At 43.3% G+C, this 17,932-nt stretch overlaps 1 protein-coding gene and 1 long non-coding RNA gene across 2 annotated transcripts in view; one reads left to right on the top strand and one right to left on the bottom strand.

Annotated features, from left to right (window-relative positions):
• Window positions 1-198: 198 nt before the first annotated feature.
• LOC127682786 (uncharacterized) lies at window positions 199-1,061 on the bottom strand. Its single transcript, XR_007977427.1, has 2 exons — window positions 806-1,061; window positions 199-624 (listed from the first exon to the last, which is right to left on the bottom strand). It is a non-coding gene; the product is annotated as an uncharacterized LOC127682786 (long non-coding RNA).
• Window positions 1,062-1,150: 89 nt separating this feature from the next.
• The window catches only part of Slc25a24 (solute carrier family 25 member 24), a 40,118-nt gene continuing 23,336 nt past the window's right edge, over window positions 1,151-17,932 (top strand). Inside the window, exons 1-2 of the mRNA XM_052179413.1 lie at window positions 1,151-1,426; window positions 15,352-15,478. Of these exons, the coding sequence (XP_052035373.1) occupies window positions 1,244-1,426; window positions 15,352-15,478 (310 nt within the window). The 5' untranslated portion in view covers window positions 1,151-1,243. The remainder of the gene's footprint in view (window positions 1,427-15,351; window positions 15,479-17,932) is intronic.

Below are 17,932 nucleotides of genomic sequence, written 5' to 3'. Positions count from 1 at the left end.
ACAGCACAGGTTGTTACACCGAGGAACCTTTCAGTTGTTTCTGGGTTGGCAAGCATCCTCAACACCAGCCATCTCCAGACATGGCCTTAGAAGCCATTTTCCAGGAGAGCTTACGAATGGTGGCATCTGAGAGCGTTTCCGGAGGAAGGGGCTGGTTTCCAAGACTACAGCACGGAAGCAATAGAAGCACAGAAACTGTTTTCAGGATAATTTTTATTAACATCAGATAGCCCATATCTGCAGACTCTATTTATACACTATATTTTAATGTACAGAATGGTAAGGAAGGAGATAAATTCAAGCCCCCCACTTTTGGAGAAACAAGTGGTTTTAGTTTCCATTTTAAATACCCGAAGACAACAGGACATAACACAGTTTCTGCTAAACAGCAGTGATTGAATTGAGACTATTCCAAAGAAGGATATTTCACCTGATGGCAAAGCAGGTGTTCATATTTTCATTTTACTGACAGAAGGCTCTCCAGGGAAGCAATGCCTGGTCTTTGGAATTACGCAGTCGAAGAAGGATGAGGACTTGAAGTCTCTGTAGTTCCAATGTCTCTCTCGTTATCCCCGAAGCTGTCTCACCTGAACTATAAATGGCAAGCCTCAGGACCGCACCTGCCTTGAAGGGAAGAAGGGGGGGGTTCTTTGTGTGCTGTGGGAAGATTCCCACCTTTCTCTACAGCCTCCTGGGTGACTGATGCTCCTCTCAGAAAAGGGCCTCTAGCAGGCCCCTTTCCTCTTCCTTTGGTCTGATAGCCCTTTCCTCTTTTGACTCCACTGTCCTGCTGCCTGATACTCACCCACTGCTGCCTTTCTGGTGAACTCAAACAGTAATTCTCCAAGTCTTCCAGGCCAACGGGCCTTTGAGGTTGAGCAATCTTCTTGTTAAACTACCTCTGCACCCCAAGGTTTAATAATCTGTCGGCGAAGTTTGCGGCTTTGGGGGACTTTGGACAAAGCAGAAACCCTCCCCGGGTCTCTAGCACCCGATCCTACCTGCCTGGAGGTTCTGGAGGCAGGAGACTGGCCCTTCCACTCCCAGCAGCCAGCCCAAGCCTAGGCCAGCTCCGCCCCGAGCAGCAGCGGGGCGGCCACGCCCTATGCCGAGCTCGGTTCCTGTGAGGCAGAAGCCTCGCCCCCCGACGACACTCTAGACGCTCCGCGGCCGCTGCCCCACCCCACCGGGCCTCAGCCCTCGATCGCGCCCCGCCAGCTCACAGTGACTTCCCCCCGGGACCATGCTGCGCTGGCTGCGGGCCTTCGTGCTGCCCACCGCCATCTGCCAGGACGCGGAGCCGCCCACGCGCTACGAGACGCTCTTCCGGGCGCTGGACCGCAATGGGGACGGCGTCGTGGACATCGGAGAGTTGCAGCAGGGGCTGCAGAACCTGGGCATCCCGCTGGGCCAGGACGCCGAGGAGGTGGGTCGCTGTGGGGTGATGGGGTGGCCATAGGCGCTCCCTGGACACAGCCAGGTCCTGGGAGGGCGGTGGCCTGAGGCCAGGCAAGAAGAAGGAGGAACTATGCCCGCCAGCTAGAAGAGCTCCAGAGAGTTGGATCTGGAAGGCAGCGGGTATATTCCCAGATAAATTAATGGTGCACACTTAAAACTGTGAACGCTTTTGTTCTGAGAGCATCTCTGGTTCTTGGTTCACCAGTTTGGTCATTTGCAAAAGATTTGCATGATTGTCCCGCAGTCAGACTTTAGTGAGTTCTAACTTGGTTACAACTTAGTAGCTTTGTTGCAACTAGAGTTTATTGTTTCAAAAAGGAGTTAAAACCAGCCTTGCTCCCAGCTGCTGGTTGAGGTGGAAAGGCCACATTCCGTTTTTATGACATTCGAAGTTTGTGCCCTGAGTACACACATTGATCTGAAGGGTTGACCTGTTGCAAAGCAATTGGACTTTCTCTGAGTCATGAATTATGCCCCTGACATCCAGGCCCCTTGGCAGGGTGGGGACACTAGATCTGGAACTTGTCCAGGCCGCAGTCTTACAAGAGGACGCTGGCTTTTCTATCTTAAGAGGAACGAGCTTGAGTTACTGAGTGGGCCACCAACTGTTCTGTACCTATATTTAAAACTCCTCTTTCAGTCACTGTCAGTGTCACTAATAGAGGCCTCTTCCCTTTAGTTTGTCCTCTTAATAAGTTACAACTTTAGTTTTTGGAAGCTACCGATTTTGCCCAAGGCGTTATTATATCTAACTTCACAGGACTTTTGTGTCTGCAGGGTCCCTCTTCATTCCTGATCTCTGTTCTTTCTCCATTCTCTCTCTGGCCGTAGGTTTGCCTAGTCAATGCGCTTTCTCAAAGAACCAACTTTGAGTGTGCCTCTTCTGCTTGCCCTGGGTTGACTCATTTCCTCCCATTTCTTGAATCAAAGGCCTGCCTAGCAACTTTGGAGTGATAGCATCTCCTCAGCCACCCCGTGGCTGCATCTCGCAGGCATGTTACGGGCTATTAGTTGTTTTGATTATTCTCTTCCAGGTGTTTCCTAACCACTGACATGATTTCTTTGACTCATGTATCATTTTAAACGTACTTTAAATTTCCCAGTATGTTTTTGTTCTTTGAAAATATGAATACAGCAGACAACGCATCTGGTGCATGTCTACAATCCCAGGACTCTGGGAGCTGAGATTGTCGCTAGTTACAGGTCAGCTTGGGCTCTGTCCTCTCCTTATCTAAGTCAAACTGGAGCGAACTGACACAAAGAGCAACAACAGACCTCAAGACCCCCAGCCCCACAACAACAACAACCTTACAATAACAGCAACCCTACAATAACAGCAACCCTACAATAACAACAACCCCAGACAACTCAAGAGTCAGGGGGAAAGTCTGTAAATAAAAAAATAATTACATATAAATTATGTAAAAACCTATATGTATATAAACAAACAGAACTTGGCAACTCATGTTTGTCACTAATAAATGAATATATTTTGCACACACATATGTATTTTATATTATATTATATTATATTATATTATATTATATTATATTATATTATATTATATTATATTATTATACTTTGTTTGTATGTGTAGTGTCACTATTGATGTTCAAGCCTGACATGGTCCACTATTGCTAGCACTAATGTGTTCTTCTACAGAAAGTCTTATTTTTCAATTATAAGAGTTTTCGTACTTTTTTTATTTACAACATTTGTAGTAATTTAGGAAAATGAATGAGTACATATTATTTTTACAATAAAGGGCAAGTTTTGACTGCCGGTCACCTCGTCTGTGCTATGCCTTCCTAGACAATCTTCCAGAGATGAGCTGGTTGCATACCGCTGTGGGTGGCTCCCTCACCTCACACGTCACTAACGTTACAATTCTCCAGTTACTTATTTAATCATTGTGCCCGCCAATAAGATCAGCTCCTAGTATGGCCGATTCTGCCTCGCTCATTGGATCAAGGTGATACTAAAGGATTTAGAGCTAGCACGTGAAATACACTGATGCGGCAGTGACCTGTCCTATAATAATGATAATAATAACAATACAAATTGAACTTGAAATCAGGTGTGTTACTTTTATACACTTGTTTATTTATTTCTCTGTGTGTGCGTGCACACACACACACATGCATGCACACACATTCGTACATGGGAGCCATCATGTGTGTGGAGGTCAAAGGACAACTCACACAGTCACTTCCCTCCTTTTACACGTGAGCACCAGGACGGAGCTCAGGCCTGAGTTGTCCTGTGGGTCACAGTTGTTAGTGCTTCTGCTTTCATCATAAGGAGGACAAGCTGGCCAAGAACACGCTGGGGAAAATCAGGTACACATGTGGCATGTGACATGTGGCATGTGACATGACAGGGAGTTCCTTGGCCATGGGCCAGCTTGAACACCATATTAACTGTCATCTGGACATATATTCCCTGACTTTGTTTCTTCTTCAGGCCATTTCTCCTCACATAAGCAGCGAACCCCTCTGTCCCCACAACACATTCTAGAAAGATTTTTCCTTCTCTTCACTTGTCCCAGGCTCCTTCAGGCTGTGACTGGAATATGGCAGTTCAAACCCTAAGTGATGCTTAGTTAACCGGGCTCCAGCTTTTCTTCCTCATTTGTAGGGAAGCGGGATTTGAAAAGGAAGCGCTTCATACAACACAGAAGTTCCTTGAGAGTCTAGGCCTGGCTGATAGGGAATTAGTCACATGGTATTGACAAGGGGACACTTGTATTGGGGAGGAGTGGCCTAGCTCGAGTTCCCCCACAGACTCCAGTCACTTCCTGGAGCAGCCCAGGGAAAAGATGGCCTTGCATTGTATCAGAAGGGGCCACGGCTGGAGGCCAGAGGGTAGTAGTTAGCTGTGTCCCCTATGAAGGGTCCCTTGAAAAGAAATAATTCCACCTTCCACAGGCTATCATTTCCACAATATGCAAAAACTTTCTCTTCAAGATTGTAAAAGGACCCTGAGATCAAAGAAGTTGTTAGTCCCTGCCATAGGGTATTTTGAATGATTGTATGAAATATACAACATCATGTTTATAATATATCACCAATACCCTGATCGCCATTTAGCTTATCACAGTTTCAAAACTGTGTCAAATAAAATTATACTAGAATCTTTTGGCTTTCAATTTTCTTGTTTTATTTTACTCCAGTTATCTGCATAAGATACATTAAAAAAACTCTTTTGAGCTAATAAAGTAATTACAACATTTCTTTCCTTTCCTCCTCCTAGTCACTCCTTCTTGCTTGCCTCTAAATTTGAGGACACTTTCTTCATTGTTATTGTGGACACACACACACACACACACACAAATATATAACCTTCTCAGTCTTTATAATGCTACTTGAATTCATGTTTTCAGGACTGACCATTGGTATTGGACAACTAATTTTGTGCTCTTCTCTGGGGAGATAATCTGTCCCACCTTCAGCATTCCTTACTGGCTTGTGGTTCCTGGTGCAGGGTTGAGGCCTCATGAGATTTTCTCCATCCAATTTGGCACATCTATTGGTGTTATCCTTCAGCTCATAGTTGGGCAGCCATTTTGGCTTCATGGATGAGATTTTGGTTAGACTCTATGGATGTTGTTTCTGACTTTACTAGGAGACACAGTCTGATACCAGACTCCCTAATCGTCTGGCTCTTAGAATCTTTCCTCCCTCTCGTGTGCAATGTTCTCTGAACCTTAGGTGTGGGAGTGTATTGCAGATGTGTCCATAAAGACTGGACTCCACAACTCTGCATTTTGATTGTTGTTGTTGTCAGCTGCAAAGAGAAGTTTCCTTGATGAGGGTGAACACTACACCTATCTGTAGCTATGTCATAGAGTTTCTATTCCTGCAGAAAACCTGACCAAGAAGCAAGATGAGGAGGAAAGGGTTTATTCAGCTGACACTTCCCCATTGCTGTTCATCACCAAAGGATGTCAGAACTGGACCTCACAAAGGGCAGAAACCTGGAGGCAGGAGCTGAGGCAGAGGCCATGGAGGGAGGTCACTGGCTTGCTTCCCTGGCCTGCTCAGCTTGCTTTCTTACAGAACCCAAGACTACCAGCCCAGGGATGACACCACTCACAATGGGCTGGACCCTCCCAGCCTGGTCACTAATTGAGAAAATGCCTTAAAGCTGGATCTCATGGAGGCATTTCCTCAAGGGAGGCTCCTTTCTCTGTGATAACTCCACCTCGTTGACATGCACAAGTTGACACACACAAAAAAACCCAGCCAGTGCAAGGTATAAGGATGAATGTTTAGATTGTTGGTAGGGATTATGCTGATTTAGTAAATTAGTGGTTATAGATTCTCCTCCAATATCCATAGTTTCACCAGCACTGGGTAGTCAGGTTTCCCAGTCCAGGCATGTTTTCCCTCTTGAGAGGGTTTTTTTTTTTTTTTTAATTTTTTTATTCGATATAATTTATTTACATTTTCAAGTGATTTCCCCTTTTCTAGCCCCCCACTCCCTGAAAGTCTCATAAGCCCCCTTCTCTTCCCCTGTCCTCCCACCCACCCTTTCCCACTTCCCCGTTCTGGTTTTGCCGAATACTGTTTCACTGAGTCTTTCCAGAACCAGGGGCCACTCCTCCTTTCTTCTTGTACCTCATTTGATGTGTGGATTATGTTTTGGGTATTCCAGTTTTCTAGGTTAATAACCACTGATTAGTGAGTGCATAGTTATCACCAATAGGCGTGAAACTCCTGAACCCTTTAGGTTGTTATCCCATTCTGGTTGTTATTGTGATTCTTCAGCTAGATCAGGTTAGTGCTAGCTCAGCGCCTCTGTGCTCTGTTTCTGAAGTACATGGTATCTCCAGCAATAGGGGCTTTGCCTTCCACCCCTCGGAGGCAACCAAGGGCAATGGTAATAGGTTGAACGCAGAAGGAGTCTTTGATGGCACTGACCAAGAACTCAAGTCTGCTTAGGTGGTTTTTGGTTCTTGGAGGGAACATTGTCTTCCCAGATGAGAAACATTCATTAAATCTATAGATTAATATTTACACACAGAATTATGCGTATTAGAGCTATTTTTAGGCAAATAGTTACTAGTATGGTGGCCTTTGCGGCATCCTTATGGTTATTTTACCCTCTTCCCCTTCCTCTGTATTTATCTTTCCTGCTTCCACCTCCTACCTCCCACCTCCCTTTCACATAACCTCATCAGATCACTTGCGTCCTACCATTTCCCATTACCTCCCTCCTCCCCCCTAATGAGTCCCTCCCCCCCCCCATCAGCCGACTAGTACCTGGTATCCCCTCTCTATTGCTCCTGGCAATGATCCTGATTTACTCTCCTAGTCCCTGTTGTCACTCCAGGCTGTGTTCTCATAGCTGAAGATTTGGAAGTAGGAGCCTCCCATGAGAGAAAACATGGATGCTGGTCTTTCTGGGTCTGTGACACCTCACTCAACATGATTGTTTCTAGTCCCTTCTATTTACCTGCAAAATCCATGACTTCACTTCCCTTATAGATGAACAGTATTGCATGGTGTTGCATATGTACTGCATTGTCGTTATCAGAGGACACACTTCGAGAAATGGAAATTATGAAGTCTGTGGATTACACATATCATTTGAGTTGTGTGTTTCTGTGAAGAAACTTGGTTCACCCCCTGACCCCCGCACTCCGTGCTGACTGACAGCCCACACATTTCCAAGTCCGTCCACTTAGAATATCAGTTTTTATAAATGTTCCCATTCTGAAACATAAATTCCTTTATGTTTTTACTTTTCTTGTTTTGTTCTGTGGACTGGCATATGCCTTCACACACAGTCTACTGGTTCTAATGCCAATCTCCTCCAAAATTACTTACAGACATACCCAGGAATGTCTTTATTGGCTACCTGGGTATCTTTTTTTATACTAATCAAATTGATACACAAAGCTCAGTATTATATCTGGGAAACTAGAGTCAATAAAATGCTTCGATTTGATGACTCAGTCAAAAGATATTGACCAGGGCATGGTCAAGCATTGTTATATTGTCAAGGACTGAAGAGATGGTCTATTTGAGTATGCACGGGTAAGAACTATCCATGACTTCAAGTTCCAAGGTAATAAATAGTTTGTCCCTAAGACAAATTTTTACCTTGAGGAGAAATCCCTGTAGATTTTCACCTAATTTTACCTCTCCCTCATATTTTTAAGCTTTTTAGAATAAATTTAGTACATAGAAGAGACCAACTATCTATTTAAGTTTTTTAGATTTTATGCTGTTTTTTTTTTTACATTGTATTTGTTATATATGTGCACAAGCCTATGCATACTTGGAGATTGGAGGAAAACTTGTAGGAGGCAGTTTTCTTTCTAGGGAGGAAACTCAGATTGTGAGGATTGCTGACAACTACCTTTATTGTCTTTCTGGCTCTAGTGTCTTTATATTTTAGTACCAAAAAAAAAAAATATGCCTGAGTAGAATGTAGAAAGCAGGCATAAAGTGCACAGCAGGGAACCATTGGTAGGCATTCCAAAATTACTGGTGGCAGAGAAAAGACTACGGCAGGCAGTCCTGAGACAAAGTCAGGTGTTAGCCTGATAGGAAACTGCCCTGCTATGCTTCTGATGCTATGACCTCTGTTTCCTCTTTCTAAAATCTAGTCTTTGAAAAATTCCATACACGGATACAATGCATCTTCATCATATCCACCTCCGCTCCCTTTCTTCAGCTTCCTGTAGCCTCCTCCCCTTTCAGCTTCCTCTTTTGTTTAATTAATTATAAACACAGCCCATATGTGAATGGTGGGGGGGGGTCATCCACTGGCATGGACACCATCCCAGTGGCCACCCTGCTAAAGGCAGCACTGTCTGTCCAAAGCTCCCCAGCCAGGGGTGGAGCAGCAGGCGCACGATCTACTCCTCCTTACGTTGTTTTTAACTGGCTTGGTATTACGCAGGCTCTGTGCAGCGAATCACATGTGCTATGAGTTCCTATGTGCAACAGCCACATCATGTCTGGAGGATGGCACTCCCTGCTACCTCTGGCTCTCACGGCATTCTGGGTGTCCCGCCTCCATGATGCTCCTTTAGCCCTTTACTGTGATATTAAGAGGGAAAATTCATGTAAGTTCTCCCAGGACTCAGGGTTATAAACCCAGGTCTCTTGCAAAAGCAACTAGTACTCTTAACGTCTGAGCCACCTCTCTAGCCCCACAAATGAGGGCTTTATTGGTCATGAACAGTTAAGTATATTGCAGAGACTGTGAAGTCACATCTGACATATTCCAGAAGAGACTACACCTCTATAGAAGGCTCCCATGTGTCCACACAGAAAGACCCAAGTCATGACCAAGATAAAGAGGAAAGCCGGCTGATAGCATTTTCAAGTTGATAGGGAAGAATAAACCACAAGGCTGATGGTATCATGTTATAATAGGCAAGTCTTTTATCAAACATCTCTTTTTCACTCTGGAAATTGCCCCGCTCATTGTTCGCCTATTGATTTTTCTGTACTTTGCTAACGAATACAGCAAGCGTTTCAGGGACGCAGCTCTGGCTGCCCGTGGCCTCGCTCACTGCTGCTCCCCCAGCTTAATGACCATTGCCTCACACTGTTCCTGACTTCAACGCAACAGGCATCTTTACACCGTCCGGGGGATTTTTCTAATCATTTCCACTTTACATTGGAAGCCTCTAAGAATTAAATAACTTGACCAAGGCTCTGAATCTAGCAACTGGTGAAGCATTTGAACCCTCATCTGATTCATAGCCCATAATATTCCATAACTAGCAAATGCGTGATAGACAATGATCCATACTTCAGTGAACTTTATTCAGCTTTTGAGAGCAAACCCTTTTGCTGTTTTCACAAGTCCAACCAGAGAATTCTACTTCACTCTTTAAAAGGTAAACATCTTGAACCAGAGTGGACAAGAGAGGTTAAGTAGCATCTTATAGAATGTTGCTTGGTGGAAGCGCTATATGTGGAATACCTAGAAAAAATTATAAATAAATAATTCTGAATTGATTAGGGTAAAAGAGAGGAGCTACACCATACAACCATCATAGTAATTTCCCTGGAAGAATGGGGGAAATCCAAGGCAGAGAAAATAAAAATAGATAAACTTGCTGTGGTGAAGTCAGGGCACAGGCTGCATCCTCATGGAGGCTAAGGACACACACATTCTCTCCTTACAGTGGTTTTCTCGAGGTTCAAGGTAAGACTGAAATCATGGCAAACAACTTCATCTTAAAATTACTTGGAACTTCTTTTATTTTTAATTTTCTTAATTTTCTATATTCTTTGTTTATATTCTGAATGCTTTCCCCTTTCCCGGTTCCTCCCTCCCCATCGGTCTCACAAGCCCTCTTCTCTCAGCCCATTTCCCAACCACCCCTCCCATTTCCCTGTCCTGGTACTCCCCTACAAAGCTGGATCAACTCTTTTCAGAACCAGGGCTCTCTCCTTCCCTCTTCTTGGGTATCATTTGATATGCTAATTGTGTCTTGATAATTCAGAGCGTCTGGGCTAATTATTATCCACCTATCAGTGATTGCATTCCATGTGTATTCTTTTGTGATTGGGTTACCTCATGTAGGATGATATATATACCCAGAGGATTCCCCGGCATGCAATAAGGACACATGCTCCACTATGTTCATAGCAGCCTTATTTATAATAGCCAGAAGCTGGAAAGAACCCAGATGTCCCTCAATGGAGGAATGGATACAGAAAATGTGGTATATTTACACAATGGAATACTACCCAGCTATTAAAAACAATGAATTCATGAAATTCTTAGGTAAATGGTTGGTACTTGGAACTTCTTAAGCTAAGCAAGCACATTTATTAAATCCCTAGCACTGAATTTGGTCAGAGAACACTTTACTCTCTTCTGCCCCACTCCCTCTTTCTCTTCCATACACATATAAAATATTGCCACAAAAATAAGCATGGACCAAAGAAAGGCCCTCCCAAATGTCGGTTCATCCAGGTGTACTCCCCTTCACTAACGATTGCTTTGTTTGTGAGTGCAGCTTTTGGACGTCGATGTCGACGTTCTCAGTCTTCTAAGTGAAACCGTGTGAACTAGCGCATGTCCACATAAGTGCATCCACTCTTCCTTCGTCAGCATTGTGCTATGATCCTCATGACTTCCATATCAAAACATGCAATTTCAGACGATTTCCCACATCTCTAGTGCCCCATGACTATTGCTTTCATCAGAGTATCCCAGATAATACCAAAGTATTGGGACCGTCTCTTAAAAATGTCTAGTATAACTTTTGATTTAAAAACAAAACAAAACAGCCAGAAAGAGGTTGCAGAAGGAGATGGGTGGGGGCAGAGGAGAATACGGTGACATTAAATGTGGCGGAGATTAGAGATTTATGAGAAATGAATAGCAACAAAACACTGTCCCCTGCTCCTGGACGGCCATGGCTCACGGCCATCTATCTGTCACACCAATTCCAGGGGACCCTATGCCCTTTGCTGCCCACCAGCACCAGCAGGCATGAAATGCACCTAAATACACATGCAGGCAACACGCCGCTCACACACACACACACACACACACACACACACACACACACACGGAATAAAAACATCTAAATTAAAACAAAACCCTCTTTTGTGGGATAATTCATTCACGATTGGGCCACAAAGGTTTTGTGAAAGAGTTTCACATTTTAGTGCCAGGTCAACAGCTCTTAGGAAAGTGTCTATTTCGCAGTTTACAGCAGTACCTATGCCCCGCCATGCTGCAGTCTCCTCCTTGAGGGGTCTGTCTAGGATCTGTGACAGTCTTTGTCCGGCTCTTCGCATCCAGTGTGAGGAAGCAGAGAGCCAAAGTTAGCAGAGAACAGAAGGCAGAATCAACATTTCTTTTGTGAATTTTAATATCTAATTAAAATATTTATTTAGTCATTTATTTTTGAGTGGAGGTATCTTTATTGCTTTAGCTCAGGTTGGCCCAGCACCTTGGGGTCCTCCTAGCTGATCCTCAAGTGTTAGGCATGTGCTGGCTCACTGGGCGATCTTCAACATTTCTTTATCATTATTAAAAGTATTCAGCTTTTAATATGTAAATAAGTTACATAAAAGCAGGGTGTTTTTCTGTGAAACTGCATTTCCATATTTTTACTGGAGCAGGATGAGGGGGACACAGATAAACAAATAAGGGGTTCGGGGTGTCCCATAGCCCTGGAGGATGAGGATTAAAAACCAGATATTAATACTTACATCTCCTGCCTTCTCACTGGAGTCCAGCTGCCTTAATTTCTGGCCATTTGGGGATTATCCTCTGGTGCCTCTCAGCAGGTGCACCGATGGAGTAGTTTCGCCTGCAGATCTGCTATAGATTGGGTGAAATTAAAAGATAAAACAAAACAAAACAAAACAAAAAACAAACAAAATAACGGGTGTGGGAGGTGAGATGTAGGGAACACAGAAGAAAGCGTCCACCTGGGCTATTTTCTCTCTGTTGTCAGTCTTTACGACAGGCACTCTGTGAGCCTCACCCTGAAAGGAGGGGTCCTGGGCAGGTGTAACCTTCCTATTGACTAAAACTGGTTGGCGCCGATCCGGCTTGAAGCTCAGCGTGGAGTGATCAGAGATTTTTCCAGCAGGTGCATGTTTTAACGTATTCCTTACCCTGGCACCACAGGAAACAACACTAACAATGAGTCACAAAACACAAAATACACTCAATCTTCCAATAGTGGTCAGGTGACCTCCACTACTGTCAGCGGATTATGGAGCAGTAGTCCAGCCCCCAAACTCTACTCTTGCATTTTTCAAAACAAAAACAAAACAAGATAAAACACAACCCTCCTTTTTAGACATTCAGGTCTGTGGACGTTTCTGGCAGGGGTGTAGGGGAGCTGGGCATGGACTCTGTCTTGAGATTGTGGAGGCGGAGCCTCTGGTCTCAGAGCTACTGTCTCAGAGCAGTTGGGATGAGCGCTCCTTTGGGTGCAATGACCCTTGCAGGGGCTTGCCTTTGGCCCTTCTCCCTCATATATCCTTCTCCTCTCCCGGGGCATATATCCACTTTGTCCTGTCCTAGGGATTTCTGCTGGGGAACTCAAAGGGCCACGGCAGGACCCTTATCCTGGCCACAGGAGACATCACAGAGAGATAGCCTCTACGCTTTTTGGTATCTGGACCATGATGAAGATGGAACTGTGGACGTCCTTGATCTTAAGAAAGGCCTGACAGCTGTAGAGGGTCATTCGGCCTCGAGGATGACAAGGAGAGCTTCATGAAGCTCAGGTTGATGTCGGGCCCAGGACCTCTAGCGTGGCCTCCTGAAACCCAGTGAAGCCAAATCTCAAATTTGGCCTGGGCTTTTTGAGTTGATGCTTGTTTAGCACCACTTTTGTATATTAAGAATAATTCAGGGGCCACTGATGTAGCTAGTCGATAGAGCGTTCCAACTAAACCACCAAAACCACACACCATTGTGGTGGTGCAGGCCTTAAATCCAAGCAAGGAGGATGTTGAGGCAGGAGGATTAGAAATTTAAGGTCGTCCTCACACCTAAGATCCTCAAGCATACTTCTGAGTTTTCTTTGTGGCTATGTACTGGTTAGTTTTGTGTGTCAACTTGACACAGGCTGGAGTTATCACAGAGAAAGGAGCTTCAGTTGGGGAAGTGCCTCCATGAGATCCAGCTGTGGGGCATTTTCTCAATTAGTGATCAAGGGGGAGGGCCCCTTGTGGGTGGTACCATCCCTGGGCTGGTAGTCTTGGGTTCTATAAGAGAGCAGGCTGAGCAAGCCAGGGGAAGCAAGCCAGTAAGTAAGAAACATCCCTCCATGGCCTCTGCATCAGCTCCTGCTTCCTGACCTGCTTGAGTTCCAGTCCTGACTTCCTTTAGTGATGAACTGCAACGTGGAAGTGTAAGCGCAATAAACCCTTTCCTCCCCAACTTGCTTCTTGGTCATGATGTTTGTGCAGGAATAGAAACCCTGACTAAGACAGGCTCCAACAAAATTTCTGATTGCTCTTGCTCTTGGCTAAAGTATTGTGTTTTGGAAATTGCATGAGCTTTCGAAACCTCAAAGCCCACAAAGGCAACACCTCCTAATCCTTCTCAAACAGCGTGGGCGAAGCATCCAAATATATGAGTCTATCAGGGCCGTTCTTATTCACACAGGCTCTGGGCCCAAGATATGCCATGGGTTTAGAGAACTGGAACATTTACTCCATGTGTGTTTGGGGCTCAGTGGTAGTTGGGAACAATTATGCTTTGTTTCTGCTTTTAAGGGGGTGCTGTTAGTAAGTCTTCCCCTTCCTATTAGTTGTGCAGACTATTGGAGTCTTTAAGCTTCCATTTGTCTGTTGACCAGTTGTTTTTAAAGTTGATTACATAAGTCAAGCACTGGACTGTGGTTTCTTTGTCTTTTGCTAAGGTTGGGATAAAGATTTCTCAAAACTAGTCCTTTTAAGGACTTGGCATTCAGCTAGTGATCTGTTGTGAAGTGGTGGTGGAACTCCTCAGAGATGTGTCGTGAAGGTGGGAACTTTAAGAGTTGGGAATCTTCCATATGGAGGTGGCTGTTGGGACCTTGGTCCCTCTTCTTTCAAATAGGATGAGCATTTGCTTTTTGGTATGTTAGCCTTGCAGAAGGAATCCTGGATTTTGTCATAAACAAGTTAAGTCTTCTGAAACCCACTTATTTCTTTTCAATGTTTTATTTTCCTGAAAATCTTCTTGGCAAAGGTATGAGGCTTTGTATACCCATTGGTTATGGATAAGGGGATCATTTATTAAAATTAAGTGAGAATCGTTCCCCCTGGGCTGTGCACCAACCACACGGAACATTCTATTTTAAAGGAGCTCTTGGGCTTTTCCTCACATAAAGATCACATCTCCTGAACAGTTCTGCTGGGTCGGTTCTCCTATATCTGTAGAAGAAATTTCATTCATATGGACCTAGAATTCAATTAATTTAAAAAAAAATAGAAATTTACCTTGTGTAGCATGAGTGATAATTTGGTATTGTTATTCTATAAATTGGAGAGACTGAATATACAAACAGATAATGGCTACACCACAAATAAAAATAGATATTGAGTCAGCTCTCCCAGCCAGGAAACCTGGTCTTTAGAAATGACAAGCTTAGAGGAAGACAGTTGAGGCTTCTAGTGACAATACAGGAAATTACATACTAGCTCCTGTAAGCATCTCCTCCCCAAGTGGCTGAGACTTGATTAATCAACACTCCTGAAGTTAACACTAACAGTTCTCATAATTTTTGACTCCGTTTTCAATTTTGGATTAACTAAAGACAGCTATGCCCCTTCCCCAACTCCCCCCACCCCCATACAACCACACTAGACTCTCTGTTCCCAGGTAGCCTGAACTCACCTGTTCTCATGACAAACCTCCTCTTTTCTACTACAAAGCTTCCTGTACTCTGCCCATCTTTGGGTCTATATCAGAACACAAATGACAGCAGCAAGAAATGGCCCTTGTTTTTGCCTTTATTTCCACGGAAGGAATTATAAGACAATTCAAAAGAGAAGTCTTAGCCTTCATACAAGTGTTAAATTGGCAGCATCCACAGCTTATGAAACACAGGGAATCTTTACTTAGAGGAAAGGCTGTAGATCTGTGTTATAATGTACAGTAACACATCTAGTCCAAACTAGTATTTATTATTATTATTATTTATTATCATTATTTATTATTTATCTAGTGGTATTATTTAATATTAGTATTATTAGCATTAATTTAGTATTATTTATTATTTATTTGGTAGTATTATTTAGTATTAGTATTATTGGTATTATATTTTGTATTATTAGTGTTTAGTAGTATTAGTCTGAAAGAAAAGCAGCTAGTCTACTTCTGGTCTATACATAATTAGTTCAGTACTTTCCCGTGCTAACAATAAAGTATATTTAATTGTTTTTTTTTTTTCTGTAGAAAATTTTCACCACGGGCGATGTCAACAAAGATGGGAAGCTAGATTTTGAAGAATTTATGAAATACCTAAAAGACCATGAGAAGAAAATGAAATTAGCATTTAAAAGTTTGGACAAGAATAATGATGGTATGTCCTATATCAGTTCTTATGGAAAATCCTCTTTATGCTTTCAAAGCTAAGATAACTCTAGGCAATTGTTATTTGTCTCATTTACTGCTTATTTATTAATGTGATTGGGAGCTCATATTTTTATTCATCTATTTTTTAAGATTTTATTTTATTTTTAGTTTTGTGTGTGTGTGTGTGTGTGTGTGTGGTTATGTGCACATGGGTACAGGTGCTTGCAGAGACTCTAAGAGGGTGTCAGATCCCTTGGAACTGGAGTTGTGGGTGGTTCTGAGCCCCCCAACATGGGTTCTGGGAACGGAACTTGGGGCCTCTACGAGAGAACCAAGACATTTCTCCAGCCTATTTTTAGTGAAGAGAATCTATAGGTAGCTTTGTCTACTAAATTAAAAATCTATAGGTAGCTTTGTCTCCTGAATTAAAAATTTCGACAAAATGTTAACTATTGAGATTATGTTAATTTCACTTACAGTCACAGTTTTAAAAAATTACTTACTTGCTTATCCAATAGGAGGTATTAATTTTTTCATATATGGGCATGACTATTGTATATTGTAAAATTCAACAACTTCATATCTTACACTTGGCAATCATTTTGAAGGACTAATTTAGAAAAAATAGTCTCTGATCCTTAAAAAGGTAACAGCACAGTATGAGTCTGTACCTTCTGGCTGGGGTGGCATTCTCTCTGTTTAAAGAAGTCACTTGGGAACAGAGTTCCAGTTAAATAGGAAGGAAGCCAGCAATGGCCAAGGTAGGAAAAGCACTAGACTCCATGCCCAGAGGCAACCGCTGGCAGGGAGAACGAACTGATGGATTATAATGCAGCTCTACACCTTTCCTGACTTAATGTGTGGTCAGGGTCACTCACTCACAGAATTGCTTTTCAAGAAAGAAGCTGAACAATAGATTGAAAAACATATTGATCTTCTCAAGGGTTGGTTTGCAAATTTTTAATACAAATCTGGATAGTAAATATTTTAACATGGGGACCATGTAGTCTGAGTTGTGTCTGTAGCTCAGCCAAAGAGTTTATATAGACAAACCGTATGGATGTGTTCAAATAAAGTCAACAGGCTTTATTTGGAGAGACAGTTACAGTGTATTAGCTACTAATTTGGACTGGACCATAACTTAAAATCAAATTCCTTCATGTAACCGAACTTTTTGGATGGGTCCGTTGATGGTTCACAACAGCGAAGAGCTGAGCGTGTGGTGAAGGTGGAGTTGTGAACGCCAGTGCACTTCGCATGATGTGCCCTCAAGTCTAGCCTGAGCCCCATCCTCAAGCAAAATTCAGTTTTTAAAATTAACTTTCCTTCCTCCATACAAACTTTCATCCCAACCTGGACTCTCTACAGTTTAGTTGTGGAGACAATGTTGTCTGTGTCCTGCTAGTAGCTGGGAACTGGGTCAATCTCAGGATCAACTGCTGTGATCGAGTGCTCAGCCATCCACCACAGAGTGCTCAGTGCATCACTGTCCACTCCAGGAAACAAAGTGCAGGAAATACAGGTGAAGTTAACAACACATTGTTAGTAAATGTAGACTGTTTCCCCTTCACTTACTACTTTATATGTAGTTTGAAACAATGTATCATTATAGGTTCATGTTTTCATCAGAATTCCTTAACTTAAACGTTTATAGTTTATTTTCTCATCATTTGTGAACTTTGGCCTTGTGAATATGGTTACTTGCTGAAATTTAGCATCAGAAGTAGTCCCAAGATGTGTGTTTCAGTTGTTCATGGCCATGCACAAGAGTAAAACTTTTAATCACTGAACATAGGAGTGCCTGGCGGGGACATAATGAGAATAAGGTTCCATTCTTTATTCTTAAAACATAGGCGACATTCTGCTTTATTTTAGATTTCAGACTGGAAATGTTTTTTTTTCCCAAGATCCATTTTGTTGTCTTTTGCATCTTTGTACATCTTTGGTGGAATTTTTTTACTTTAGAAGATGCTCCCCATACAGGACCAAGTCTTTGAGTGCTGCCCAGGAAAATGCTGGGAGGGATCCAAAGGGCTTCAGTGCTGAAGATAACACCTCTTCCCACCATCTGCTATTTTCATATTTCCCCATACCATCATTTCTTTAGGTTCCTTCCCTTCCCCTTGGCCTTTGCATAGTGTTCCCCCTCCCCACTTACGTGCACGCGCATACACACACACATACACACACACACACACACACACACACACACACTTGCTGTCCACACTGCTCTGGCAGCAGAGCCTCTTACTCTGAGTAAGGTTTCAGTCCTATCCTGTCCTCCTGACCTCAATTCCCTACCCTTCCTGTTCCCCCCTCATCCCCTCCTCCTTCTCCAGCCCTCCCCTTCCTGATCCCTGTCCCCCTCCCGCAGGATGTGAGCCCTTGAGGGAAGAGGTGAGAGTGTTTATGGTGTGCGGTCTGCCTTTCCCAGCTCTCCTTTTCTCCTGATTCGTTCCTT

Source organism: Apodemus sylvaticus, chromosome 4 (assembly GCF_947179515.1).
Source record: "Apodemus sylvaticus chromosome 4, mApoSyl1.1, whole genome shotgun sequence".
Classification (NCBI taxonomy): Eukaryota; Metazoa; Chordata; class Mammalia; order Rodentia; family Muridae; genus Apodemus; species Apodemus sylvaticus.
This window is presented reverse-complemented; position numbering and strand designations above follow the sequence as displayed.